The sequence below is a fragment of the Biomphalaria glabrata genome, chromosome 5 (genome assembly GCF_947242115.1).
Source record: "Biomphalaria glabrata chromosome 5, xgBioGlab47.1, whole genome shotgun sequence".
Taxonomy (NCBI): domain Eukaryota; kingdom Metazoa; phylum Mollusca; class Gastropoda; family Planorbidae; genus Biomphalaria; species Biomphalaria glabrata.
Window position 1 is genome coordinate 32,660,264 of NC_074715.1, and position 13,521 is coordinate 32,673,784.

General features: G+C 31.0%; 2 protein-coding genes across 11 annotated transcripts in view; one reads left to right on the forward strand and one right to left on the reverse strand.

Moving 5' to 3' along the window:
* LOC106077623 (putative RNA polymerase II subunit B1 CTD phosphatase RPAP2) overlaps nucleotides 1-13,521 on the forward strand; it is a 273,180-nt gene that overhangs the window by 252,224 nt on the left and 7,435 nt on the right. For 3 of the 6 annotated variants that reach the window (XR_008778195.1, XM_056030944.1, XM_056030948.1), the window contains exons 1-2: nucleotides 8,767-8,899; nucleotides 13,044-13,171. Coding sequence is in view for 5 of the 6 variants with exons in the window: in XM_056030944.1 (XP_055886919.1) it covers nucleotides 13,046-13,171 (126 nt within the window). In the remaining variant the exon portion in view is untranslated. Of the gene's footprint in view, nucleotides 1-8,766; nucleotides 8,912-9,257; nucleotides 9,441-13,043; nucleotides 13,172-13,521 lie in introns of those variants that run through there. The other 3 variants (XM_056030945.1, XM_056030946.1, XM_056030947.1) reach the window with 3 other exon arrangements.
* On the reverse strand, nucleotides 458-8,711 carry LOC106077625 (tetratricopeptide repeat protein 33-like). 5 transcript variants are annotated; one of them, XM_056030973.1, is made up of 6 exons: nucleotides 8,572-8,711; nucleotides 5,635-5,710; nucleotides 4,640-4,952; nucleotides 3,693-3,774; nucleotides 3,456-3,587; nucleotides 458-3,136 (listed from the first exon to the last, which is right to left on the reverse strand). In XM_056030973.1, exons 3-6 carry the CDS (start codon nucleotides 4,864-4,866, stop codon nucleotides 2,846-2,848), a joined length of 732 nt encoding a protein of 243 aa, XP_055886948.1. In that variant the 5' UTR covers nucleotides 4,867-4,952; nucleotides 5,635-5,710; nucleotides 8,572-8,711; the 3' UTR covers nucleotides 458-2,845. The 5 variants fall into 5 exon arrangements, with proteins under 5 accessions (XP_055886948.1, XP_055886949.1, XP_055886952.1 ...); XM_056030974.1 differs by having other exon boundaries at nucleotides 8,555-8,710; XM_056030977.1 differs by having other exon boundaries at nucleotides 8,585-8,700.

A 13,521-nucleotide genomic window follows, 5' to 3' on the forward strand; every position in this document is an offset into this window, starting at 1 on the left:
TCATAAAGCTGGTCTACTTCCTTGACAAATGGAGAGAGAAGAACTCATTCTAAATCAGGAATGTTCATGTTAATTTAGTCAGTCTTGTTAATTAATGGCTTTTGGTCGTTGTGCTGGCCACACTACACCATCGATAAGTGTCGGCCATAGAAACAGGACCTTTAAATCATCTGCTCTATAGACTGCAAGGCCTGAAAGGGGTAGTTCACATACCCTGTACTTTATTGGCCAAAAAATTACAATATCGAGAATTTAAAAGCTTTAAAGATGTAAAATTCTATCAAAATATACAAAACATTTTTTAAACATTAGTTTGATTATAGCAGGAAATGAGCTGCAGACTCTTGTATCATTCTATAAATTAGGACTTTCTTTTGTATTTATTTCAATAGCATAGTTTAGGAAATTTACAAAATATAATAATCTCAACCATGTTTAATAAGCATGAAGAATTAGATAAGATAAGATAATTTTATTGATCCAATCAAATGGAAATTCAGTTTGACTACAATTTAAAACATCAACGTAACTACTGTACAATAACAGTATAGATGAAAAATTCGAACAACATTCACACACGAAACACATACACATTCACAAGTTCACAACCAGCGCCTTATGAATTTGACTTCAATGTACTTCTCGATGACGACAGCTGATCTTGTAATTACAATTAAAACATGAAATATAAGAGAATATATTATCATTGCAGTGTAGGAAATTTTACTTGTTAAGACAACTGCCAATGAAGGAATGAATTCCTAAAACTCTCATTAACAGTAAGACAATCACAGCATCACTCCAGAGAAAATGTTTGACATTAACTTATTTTAGAAAGGTGTCCTATATTTATTTTTTTGAAATTATAATCTAGGGGAAAATAGAAATATACTTAAAAGTAGGCCTATGTATAATAAATAATCTTTTAACTATCTAAGGCAGTAATGCCCAACCTTATACAGCCTGCGGCCATTTTAATTTCCGACACTCGTGTCGCGGACCACATATAAAGATACAGAAAAATGAAATAGAGACTAAACAATTTTAAATAATTTTATAACAATCCCGTAGCTCCAGTAGGCCTACTTACAGCCATAAGTCAATTACCTAACAAGGGTTTCAGGTATCTTATAACTGAACAAGTTTTTTCTATTAAATTAAGTGCTTGTAAACATTGTGGCTAGAAATCTATTGTGTGCATTGCTCGAAATTTCTCAAGCAGGGAAGTCTGGCTTTGTTAGTCAATCAGTTCCAGTTGGTGTCACTCCTAAGCGGCAGTAACGATTTCGAAATCTGATGCTCTGTCATTTAGTTTTGAATGGAGATTTTCACCAACATTGTCCACTCGTTTGTAATTGTCATACCAGAAAGGCAGTTTCAAATGCATTTTTGTTTCAGGACGATTTTATTCCATCACTGCTAGCAAGCACTTTTTTTATGCTTCAATTCTCTTCTTAAAATGTGAGCAACTCTGTAGCCTCCATTACAGCCGACTCATTTTCTTGACTTCTTGGTAAATATTTTCATCACTCGCTCAACTCTAGACGTAACTTAGCGATCTTTTCCTAGCGGCTCAAGCCGACAATGCCACCATATTTTTGTAATGGTTTGTTTTAGAATGCCTTTTTATGTTATGTTCTTTAAAACAGCCACACTTTCTGTACAACTCAAACATGTTGGCTTGGTAATTTAGATTTAATAAAGAACTGTCCACTTGTCCTGGAAGTTTCAACATCAAATTATCGTTTCTTCGTCACTCCCATTTCATTAACGTACAAATGTGACATGGAACAGCACCTATCGTGTTGATGTCAGAACTACCCGAACAAAAATGATGCAGAAAAGATGCGCTGTGTTACACACATGAGATGTCAAGGACACAGCTAGCTCAAGACAGCCGCGGAATCATCTAAGACTCTAAAATAATTGTCAATTCTTGTCGCCGAAAAAACAACAACCTTGTATTCTTATAGAAAAAAAAATACCATGAATAACTAACAAGACATCAGATTAATATGAAATACGTCCAAGAAAAAGTGAGAGTCCTAACTGATCTAAGGCATTCCCATTAAATTTCTACCCTTTCTTATCAACATCATAAAATACAAATAACAAATGCTATGAATGGGTAGTAAATGTACAGTTCTGTCTGATTCAAACATAAATATATTGACATCAAGGATATTTGCTAACATTTATGTCTCAAAATGATGCTTTTGTACTTTTGTGTTCTGATATAAAATGTATACAGTTGTACAATTTGTATAAATTAAAAAATCATTGATAATCACTTGCATAGAAATGCATATAACTTTATTATTGATCAAAACTATGTTATGTCTTTGGATTTAAAGACTGTGTAATTGGTGTAAAACATTAAAGCAATTCTTCAATAAGATTTATATAATTTTAACACTTTGTTATTAAGATATTATGATTGGATTCATAGAAAAACAATGAAACCCAGAAAACTTGATATAAAAACATTGCCCAACAAAAACAGAAGACTTTTCTGTACATGAAACATTTAACTCTTCTGTATGTTTCACTATTTTATTTAATGACTGTGTTATTAATATTACATCGGTCAATATTTATATATACATTTTAATACATAAGGAAAATCAACATCACAAAAAAATGTAATTTATATAACATAGTTTCAATTAAAAACAAACACATTCAAAATCAAAAGCTGGGAAACAAAACAGTTTGAAGATTTGTACAATGGTAAATCACTTCACCACTTTTTATGTTAATAATCTAAAAACTTAATCTTTGTAAATATGTTTTACTTCACCCAGAGCATAATCTACCGAATAAAACATTTATTTAGAGCTTAAGTTCATAGCACATCCCTCATCTGTACATAGTTTGTAGGCAATTTCCTAATATGTTTTGTACTTTCATGAGTGGCTTCGACATTATTTAGATTATAAGGCAACAATGATTGCTGCCCTTGATATTGTTCACTCTCCTCAGTTATTTCTGTTACAGTTAGTGTACTCTTAACCATGTCCACATCCACCAGTGATTTTTTCTTGTCTAAAAGAGATTTGGCCCAATATAGGTCTTCAATCCAAAGTTCTATCTCTGATGGATTTAGATGAACAGCTCGTGAGAAACTCTTTAATGCCTGAAGACAAAAGAGATTTGTTTGACAGAAACATTTTTTAATGCATGATTTTATAATAGCTGAACAGTTTTTCCACCCAGAAAACTATATGTCTGTTACCAACACTTAACAAAAGTTTTCTTCTAATACTTAAAGTTATCACATTAATGATCAACTGTATAAGCTGTTACCACCTAAGTTAATTAAAACTGGATAATCTTTTGCTGATTAAGAAAAAAAAACATCTATAAGATTTAGAACCAATTATAACCAAGATTTAGACTAAATTAGATATTAAATAACAAGAAAGTAATTCTGAATAATTGGTAGCATAACTTACCATTCCTACTTCCCCCACGTTGACTAATGCCCTGCCAAGAGTCTGATGTGCAACCCACCAAGTAGGTGCAATATTAACTGTTTTTTCTGCCACTTGAACTGCTGGGAAAACTTCTCCTAAAGCCATTAGGGCCTACAATAAAAACATAAACATAACATTAGCTTATGATAGATGTAATGAAAAAACAAAACAACAACAACATGGTATTTGTTCTACTATTTCAGTAGTGTAACAAACCTGCGTTTTCATCTCTAATATCTGTTCATTGTTTTGTATCAACTGTAGGGCTTCATCCCACTTTTTCAATGCTTCCCAATATCTAGAATGTAGAATTAACAAATGCACATTTAAGATAACAATAATAATAATTAAATTATTGTCTAATAAAAAATTACAATGTAAGCCAGTAATGGACAAATAAAGGACAGTAAGCCAACTACAGTTAAGTGAATAGTTCAATCCAATCTGTCATATTACAGATTCATACACTATGTAAAAAATATTTTTTAAAAATCTGTGTTGAAAAATTGTGGTAATATTTCAATTTACTCTACTTGTTATGCAAGCCGATTTAAAATGTACGCAAGCATAGTAATCACAATTTACCTATATCAAGGTACATTAAATTTGTTTAAATGAATGACTGTTGAGTTTGTGTTTATTGTTTCTTTATTTCTCTTAAAAATATAACATTGATTCAGAATGTTGTATTTTAAAGATGAGCGAATATGTGATGTGAAAATCTGCAATAAATTTGAAAGACAAATTTTTTATTTTTTTTTCAATAATAATGTAATAAAAATATATCCTGTCACATTACTGCTAAGCATAATAACACTCTCTATGCATCCAAGAACTATGATGAAAGAAGACAAAAAGTTTAAGATCTTTGTAATGAATTTCTAAGTCAACAAATTTTTAAATGGTTCTCAGAACATTGTAATGTAAAATATTGTTAAAAGTAATAAATCACTTTCGGCAAGGAAAATTTGTATGATTCAAATTTGTAAAATGTTATGTTTAATTAAATAAGAAATAGGATATTAAAACTGTAAGTTTATCTAGACAAACTATAACATCTAGAATCAAATCTATAGATAAAATTTAGCCTTAAAGATCAGTAACTTTTTTTCACTTGTGTTAATGCTGCAAGTTTATCATAAATGTCAGTACCATTGACAAACCTTTCTGCCTCAGCTAGCATTGCACCTTCTTGCCTTAATCTTTCACTTTTTGTTTTGGTATCTTCCAAGGATATACACTGCTTTTTATTTGCTATGGTACCTGTCAGCCAATCAATGTCATCATCCTCATTACCTTCTAAATCTTCTTTGGACTCTGCACTGAAATCAGATACTTTTGCTTTATTGACACTCTCTCCCACCTTGCGTTTCCATACAAATCTCTTCATTTTATCTTGTTCTCAAACTTTCTCAATGACTGTCAATAACTTAATATGCATCATTGATTAAGTTATAAGTGTAGTGTTCAAGTAGCCTGGAGAAAGAAGGGTATATAATGAAAATCTTTTCAATTGTTTTGTCTAACTATATAAAAATAAAATACCAATAAAACTGGTTTGTAATGCCCATAATTTATATCACTAGTGTAATAAATTTTATCAGTTACTTCAAAAAAATGAACAAAATATCCAATGAGTGAAAAAAAAATCATATATATCCAGGTATATAAATTTTTTTTACTGTGACCACCCACCCAACCAATTTTTCACACTTTTCAGACCTCCTTGTTATTGCAATAAAAACTCTTTCAGTGTGGTGTTACACTAAGCAAGTAATTTCGATAGTGCTGGCAAGTGTGGTAGTAAAAAATAATCTAGAACTCAATCTGGAAGGGACATTATTGTTTATACTTACATTTTTTAGAAATCCCAAGAATTAACATGCAAAATACAAAACAATAATTTAAAAAAAAAACAAAGCTTATATATTAATGTGTATCAATTAGTTTGGATCAGTCATGTAATTAAATTTGTAATAGATCTAGACTAACAATAATAAATCTGTGTGATTAGAAATATTTTTTTTACTGATTGTTTTTGTTTAGCTCAAATTCACGCCTTTACGCTATGATCCTATCACTTGTCTGGTCCAGTTGGAAAGGGGTGTAAAATGTGTACCGGTATATATTTTAAAAAAATAAAATAAAAGGGAACTACCTGAATTTGAACTTGTGGGATAAAGCCTTCTCAGGCTTCTCAAGCCAACACTGTAACCACTCTGCTAGCAAAGATTCTATGAACATGGAATATTGTATAGTTATCTATTGTTTCTATTTCATGTTTGTGTTTACTAAGCCTAAGATGGCAGCCTAAATATAAAAGGGACAAATTCCGCTTATACCACCACTTCGGTCAAGTACTATTTCTTTCCCTTGTTTGAGATACCAAGTTAATTTTTTACATTGATTCTTGTTTAACATGTTGTCAGGTAAAAGAAATAATTGTGCAAAATTTCAGCTTGATTCGAGTTTGGGAGATAGGGTGTCTGAGAAATGACAGAAAAAAAACAAACAAAAAAAAACTACTAGACTATACTAATACTATCTAGACTCTAGACTAAATTTATATTCTAGATCTAGAATAGATCTAACTTATCTAGATAATACTAGATTCACAGGATCAACTTAAATTAAATTAAATCAGATCAGGATCAGGTCTAGCAATCTAGGTGTAGAATAATCTAGATAGATCTAGAACTAAAATTAACTACAGTCTACAGTTCTATCTAGACTTTTAGAGTTTTAAGTTTTAGTTTATATAGATTCTAAGTTTACTAGAGTGTCTAGAGTAAGAGAAAAGAGTCTAGTCTAGCTAGAGTTAGAGTGAGAGTCTAGACTCTAGACCAGTGGTTCCCAAACTTTTTTGTCTCGTAGACCCCTTGTCATGTTTTCTGGTTTTCGGTAGACCCCCTAATAAACTCGTATTGAATTTTTGCAAATTCATCAAAAATTTTTTTAAAAACAAATTTCTAACTGAAGTGAGTTTAAAGAGTGAAAAAGTAATACAAAGCTAGACATTAAGATCTATTTTTTTATCAATAAAATTCAAATTTAAACTAATTAAAATAGCAATTTATTTATTACTGGAATCACCTAACACACTGGAAATGTTTTGTTTTCTTATCTATTATCCGTTGCTAAGGATAAATGTTTCATATAGGAATTGATTGTTTAATGAAGTAGTCTTCAAACATTAAATATTAATCAATCAATTAATTAATTAGCCTTCTGTATGATTATAAAAGTTTTCGCAAATAGCAGTTTATGTCTTGATCTTTCACGCGTGACTCAAATATTGGGTGTGGAGAACTGTTTTCACTAACAGGAGAAGGGTTGAAGGTGAGTACCTAAACCAGTAAGCTTTCGGCAGGAAGGGCTCATTAGACTTGACTTGCAGCCCACCTAGCAGAAGGAAAACTGAATTCAAACTGTGCTGTCTTGCAGATAAACCCGAACATGGGAAAGGTTTCGTGGGTCAACCCTGTTAAAAATAAGGAGCATACGACCCTTAGGCAGTTTGCAGCACACAGCGCTACACCCTGTCAGAGCCTGCGATGACGCTGACCCCAAACTGTATATATGTCGTTTGCAAAAAATTACATAAGAAACTTTTAACTTTATAACTTATGCCACCGATGTGACATTGAACTGTATTGTTGCTTAAAGAAATTCTTTTAATAATATCATATGTAGGTTTGTGTAAAACAGCTTTTAAAACTACAACGGCGGGTAAAATCAATGTTTTACCTTTAGTGTTTTCAGTATTTTGCGATAAGTAAAGAGATAATGTAAGACTCTCGCAAACCATCATCTTCTCTATATGATGTCGACGAGAGATTTTGTGGGTCTATTCTGAACTTTATCTTTGAGTGTTCGAAAGTTTTTAAAATCTCTTTCTTATATGTCAGGGTGACCTTGTCTCAAATGATGCTCCAGTGTAATTGGTTTCATATCATCTTAAAAAAGGCGCTTAGGCAACCGCTTGTTTGACAAGGAAAGAATAAATTCCAATTTTAAATAATCAACGCTGTACAGTCTACATTCTTTTTGATAAACATTGGTTACATGTAGAGTAGACAAAATGAAGCTATTTAAGAATTTAAATTAGATACAATAATTTTATCTTTTTATGTTATATAATACAGACGTTACTTCAAAAAAGAAGATGATTACGTCCTACGCGTCATGCATTTAGTCATGCATATTAACCAATGACTTAAATTCTGCCAAGTCACTGGTTTTCCTGGCTAGCTCAGGCAACCCATTCCATGCTCTAATAGCACCAGGGAAGAAGGAGTATTTGTACAAATTTGTCCTAGCATATGGGACGAGGAATGTGCCTTTATCTTTGTGTCTTTCAGAGTATTTTATTAAATTTTGTATTTGAAGATTATGGTTCAGTGTTTTATGTATGATTGCTACTTTACTTTTGAGCCTTCTGTTCTGAAGGCTTTCTAAATTTAGTGATTTTACTAAAGGTGTTACTCTAGTCAAATGTGAATATTCGTTTGTTATGAATCGCACTGCTCTATTTTGTGTCTGTTCTAGTTTCTTAATGTTTTCTTGAGTTGAGGGGTCCCAAACAGAGGATGCATATTCTATTATTGTTATTCTATTATTATTTTTCGTTTGAATAGCAGGATAACTATTTAAAGGATTAACTCTGGTACAAATCATATATTAGTGTATAAAAGAATTACATTAACATGAGGTTACGTTAAAGTCACGACCTTTTTAAATGAAATTTATTATCGTAGACCGACGTAGACCCCGTGGACATCTCATAGACCCCCAAATTATGTTTTCCCTTTCGTAGACCCCTTGGAAGTCTTCATAGACCCCTGGGGGTCTATGTAGACCACTTTGGCGTCTTTGGGAATCACTGCTCTAGACTGAGACTAGAGTGTCACTAGAGACTAGAGTGTCTAGAGCGAGTTACTCAGAGTAGTAGAGTTTAGTAGACTAAATAAAGTTTATCAAGTAAATTACTAGAATCTAGAGGTCTAGTTAAGTCTAGTAGATGTAGTCTACATTAAAATATTATTATTACTAGATATCTATCTAGAGTTTTAGTTTACTAGTAGAAATAAAATACTAGAATAGGTCACTAGATCATTATTATAGATTCTTAGTGCTTCTAGGCTCTAGATATAGGTCTAGATATCTTGAGTCGTAAGAGTAAGAGGTCTAGATTCTAATTTAGAAAAAGCTTTTGTTCTGTTTCTTTCTATTTTTTTTTTTTATGATCAAGTAGCCTACTTTTTATCAATCTACGAGTAACTTAAAAACCCAAAATCATTGTGTTTGTTTATGTTGATCGAAAAGAAAATTCACGATATCATTCAACATCGAAAGATAGATTTATTTTATTAGAATTATTAGATAGATTATCATAGATCTAGAGATCTATATTCTAATTCTAGGTCTATTTTAAAGTATAATTAATTATTCATAGATCTATATTCATATTGTGATAATCATAATAATTCATTAAGATTAATTCAATCAATAATTGAAATTGTCATTATAAATCATTATCATTAATTATCATTATTATTATTATAATATATATTAAAATATTATAATTATTATAAATCATTTAGATATATGATATTGTCAATATTGATAATATTATTGACATTATTTATATTTAGATCTATAATTTATAATATTAAATATTAGCGATCAGCTTATCATTATTGTAATTATTTAATAATTTAATTAATAATTATTATTTAATTATATTTATATAGATTCATTTTATATATAGATCTATATATTAATATAGATCTACAGTAATCTACACTCACTGTCACTGTGACTAGATCACTAATTTAAACAGTCAATACAGATAGTTGAGATAGTATTATAGATCTAGTCCTAGAATAAATAAAAATAGACCTACAATTCTACAATTGCAATTCTACAATCAACAGTCTACACTAACTTAATCTAACTGATTCAGTGAGTGTGACACTGACTGTGCTATAGGCTATTATATAAGTCACTATAGATTAGTATAGATTCATAGACTTAAACTCTGAATTATAATCAATTCTAGTTCATATCTTTTTTTTTATCTAGATCTAGATTCTATATCTATACTCTATCACTAGTTACTCACTAGTATCACTATCTTAACTATCTATAGTGTTGAGTATAACTTAGATTGCTTCACCCTCCCAGCTTTTTCAGTTATAATTATTGATTTTTACTTGAGTAAGACTCTAAGACATTTTCAGGTAAAGTAGGAAAGGTAATAGTATTTAAAGATCTATAATCTATACTCTATACCAGGCATGTCCAACTCATTAAGGTGTATGGGCCGCATAAAAACTTACTATGACCTGATCAGTTGCTAAACAGCCTACTAGTTTTATGTAAATAGAAACAATACAAAAGAATACTATAATTAATGTCATACCTGCCCCTTAGTTAGCTAAATTTGTAGTACCATTTGGTAATTAAAAGTTAATATGATTACGCATTATTTTCTTTGTTCTGATGCTTGACATCTTTTATGGGATATAACTTTATTAATGTCGTGTTGAAGTTTGTTTTCCACTGACACTTTCATCACTGATGACAAATTTTGATGACATAATCTCGAACAGTGAGGTGCTTTTGTAGCTTTCATTATGGAAAAGAACTGCTAACAGAGATAAGTGCTTGCAAACAGCAAGTATTCTGGCTGCAAACTTCCGCAATTCAACGTACCGTTCAGGGTAAATAACTGTAAAATTTTGGCACAGCCAATTCTATATACTTCGATTTCAACAAAGAATCTGACTGCAATTCTATCAGCTCCAGTTGCACATTACCAGCAGCAATTTCAGAATCAAATGAGAATGGAGATACAAACAATGAAAATTCTTGCTCGTACGAAACGAAGTCATGGAAACGGTCATTGAAAGCATCTACTTACGATTCCAGGTGTAAGACATATTTATGAAATGTCCCATCCGTATTTAATCTTTTTAGTTCCTGACACGTTGAGAAGTGAACAAGATTTCCTCTTCATATTTGGTTTATCTAGTCGTAATTTTGCTTGTAAGCACTTCACATGATTACACACAGTTGTGACAATTTTGTCTTTACTTTGAAGTTTCAAATTCAAGTCTTGCAGGTGAGCATTGAGATCAACTGCCAATGGCAGATCCCAAATGCATTAGTCAGTTTGAAAATCTTCAACAGGTTCACCTTTCATGTTCAGAAACAATACAATTTCCTCACGCAGTGCAAAAAAATCTCTTCAATGCTTTATGACAGTAGAGCCAACGGACTTCTGTGTAGTAGGGAACACAATCAAATTGGTGTCCAATGTCATTCAGAAACATTGAAAATTAGCAATGATTTAAACTACGGGCACGAATAAAACTGAGAGTGACTGAAACCGGTCTTATGACATGTTGGAGCTGTAATTGCTGTGCGCAGAATGTTTCTTGGTGAAGGATGCACTGAAAATGAGCAAATTTAAACTTAGCATCAGTCTGTCTAATTTTTGCAAGTAGCTTTGCATCAAAACCATTTCATTTTATGGTTGGTGTGCCCTCCGTTGTTAGACTAGCTAGTTTTACCAAAGATAAATTGTACTGCAATATCTCCTCCTCTAATTTCTCAAAACCATCCTCGCTTGTTGTGGTGTTATGCATAGAACAGAGCTCAAGTACTTCCTCATGTAACTCAAAATTCATGTCACAGGCCCTTATGAATATAACCAACTGTGTTACACCTGTTACATCAGTTGACTCATGGAGAGCTAAGGAAAATAATTCAAAATCTTTAATTGTTCACGCAATCTGACTGACATGTCATTTATTCTATCTGCCACAGTGTTGCTAGTTAACGCTATTTCTGTGAATGCTTTCACCTTTTCTGGACAAATTACTTCGGCTTGAACGACACACTCCTTCATAAAATCACATTCACTTAATGATTTGCTATGGCTTGCAATTAAGTTTGACAAAATGAAGCTTGCTTTCACTGCAGACTCACTCTCGTTGTTCATTTTAACAAATACTATTTTTTCAATTGAAGTAGATTGTCATCTCTTATTTTCCAGCGTAACAGTTTAACATTATTTTGATAATTTTTAGGTGGCTAAGCGGGCAGCACTCAAGGTGGTCACGGGCCACATTGACATGCCTGCTCTATACCCTATACTCTATACGTGACAATCACTAACAAGATACCTGAACAATGAACAAATTACATGTTGTTCACAAAGTTACAACTAATAGTAAAGCAGAATGATCTCCCTTGTCTATAATAATAATACTGTTAGTTGTGTCAGCTTATAATTATGTGTTTTTATGTGGCTTGGCTGCCATGTCGTGCAGTATCCATGCTGGGCTGTTGTTCAGGAAGTAAATTATTTTAAACTCTAAAGGAACGTCCGAAACATGTAAAACATTTTCACATAAAAACTCATAAAGACTGTTGACTGTCATAACTTAAACCTAGCCCCTAAACCGTAACATAATAAAAAAAAAATGTTTGTTTTAATTTTTATTCTACTATTTCAAGTAAAGACTGTAGACAAACGTAATCTATCCCTAACTCTTACAGTGTATAGAAGAAGTTGGCAAATACTGAAGTGGTCAAACAAGGGAGATTATCTAGTCCTTAAGAAAAAAACAATATTAAATTTAAAAAATATATTTCAAAATCTATTAGTCTCTAGGCAGAACAAATTACATGTTTGTAATCTGCATTTTAAATATGAATTCTTAAAAATATATAGAAACCTGATTCCAGGTATCTAGTCATGTAAAAAAATACCATATGAAATTACTAGATCTATAGATGTGAATGTTAGTCCTTACTTTGTCTTGCATTCCATAATATTAACAATATTGTATATTGGAAAAAACTGGAAATAAATTAATATTTTTTAATGAACTTAAAGTTTCTCTGAATAATCTTTTTATTTGTTAATTTGAAAGTTTTCTGTACAACTGCAGTTTTTTTGTATTTAATCCCTGTGTGTACATTTGTTTGCTGTCCTGCAATTTTTTAAAATTTATTATGGGTAAATTGCTGTCAATATGTAAGCTGTCTCTTATTTATGTTGTGGAAAATTGAAGAAAAGAATGCAGCATATTTGCAATCAACAGGATAATTTGACATGCAAACATATTAATATTTCAACTATGCATTTCTTCTTGTCAGAATGCCTTAATTATTTGATGCACAAAAATAGACAAAAGTTTTAATGGCATGTCTATTTATAATAAATACAATGATACAGATCTACCACTGCTTTTTCCTTACAACAGATTTAGAATGCAGTTCAAAAACCTTCACTTGGAATATATAATCTGTTAAATTTTTATACATTTTTGGCTAGAAATACACAACAAAACAACAAAGGCCCAAAGAATTTTAATTGTTAAAATATTAACCAATAGATTATTTCCAGGAATAATCCAGCCACTATTTTCATTTGATTATGTAGGAGCATATGTTAAAATAATTAGATTTTGTTTTTCTTGTTTGTATTTAGTGATTCGTAATTAGTGTATCTTTAAACTTGGCCTACATTTTATTTATTAATTTCTGTTTCAGGAATGGGTGAGAAGCTTAAAGCCTATCAAACTACCATATTAAAACGAGTTGAATGTGAAAAAAAGGCATTTGATATTGTCAATAAATTAATTGATGAAACAGTTGATGGAGACTATCTTATTCGATGTGTGAGTATCATTATTAAAATAGATTTATTCCAAAAGAACAACAGACCTGAAATAGTGACAAATTATTGACAATAGACTTTAATAATTCAAACATTTTATAAAACAAAATATGCTATCTAATCTTCCTTTTTTTATGCACTTAATAACTCTTTTTGTGCTGACTCTCCATTGTTAACACTTTATAAAAACAATCTGATATTTCTTTTTTCTCTTAAAATACAGTACTTTAGAACAGGAAAAATTCCATTCATAATTGTAGAACTTACTATTACAGGACTTAGTATTACAAACATTATAAGCTACCAAATAAAAATATTAAATAACTGAATTAAAAAAAAAAATTTTGTATG

Excerpts from the sequence above, each read along its gene's own strand:
- LOC106077625 (XM_056030973.1), bottom strand. The coding sequence starts at position 4,866 with ATGAAGAGATTTGTATGGAAACGCAAGGTGGGAGAGAGTGTCAATAAA. Across the intron at positions 3,775-4,639 it reads ATGCTAGCTGAGGCAGAAAG|ATATTGGGAAGCATTGAAAA; the intron begins GTTTGTCAATGG and ends TCTACATTCTAG. Across the intron at positions 3,588-3,692 it reads TATTAGAGATGAAAACGCAG|GCCCTAATGGCTTTAGGAGA; the intron begins GTTTGTTACACT and ends TTTTTATTGTAG.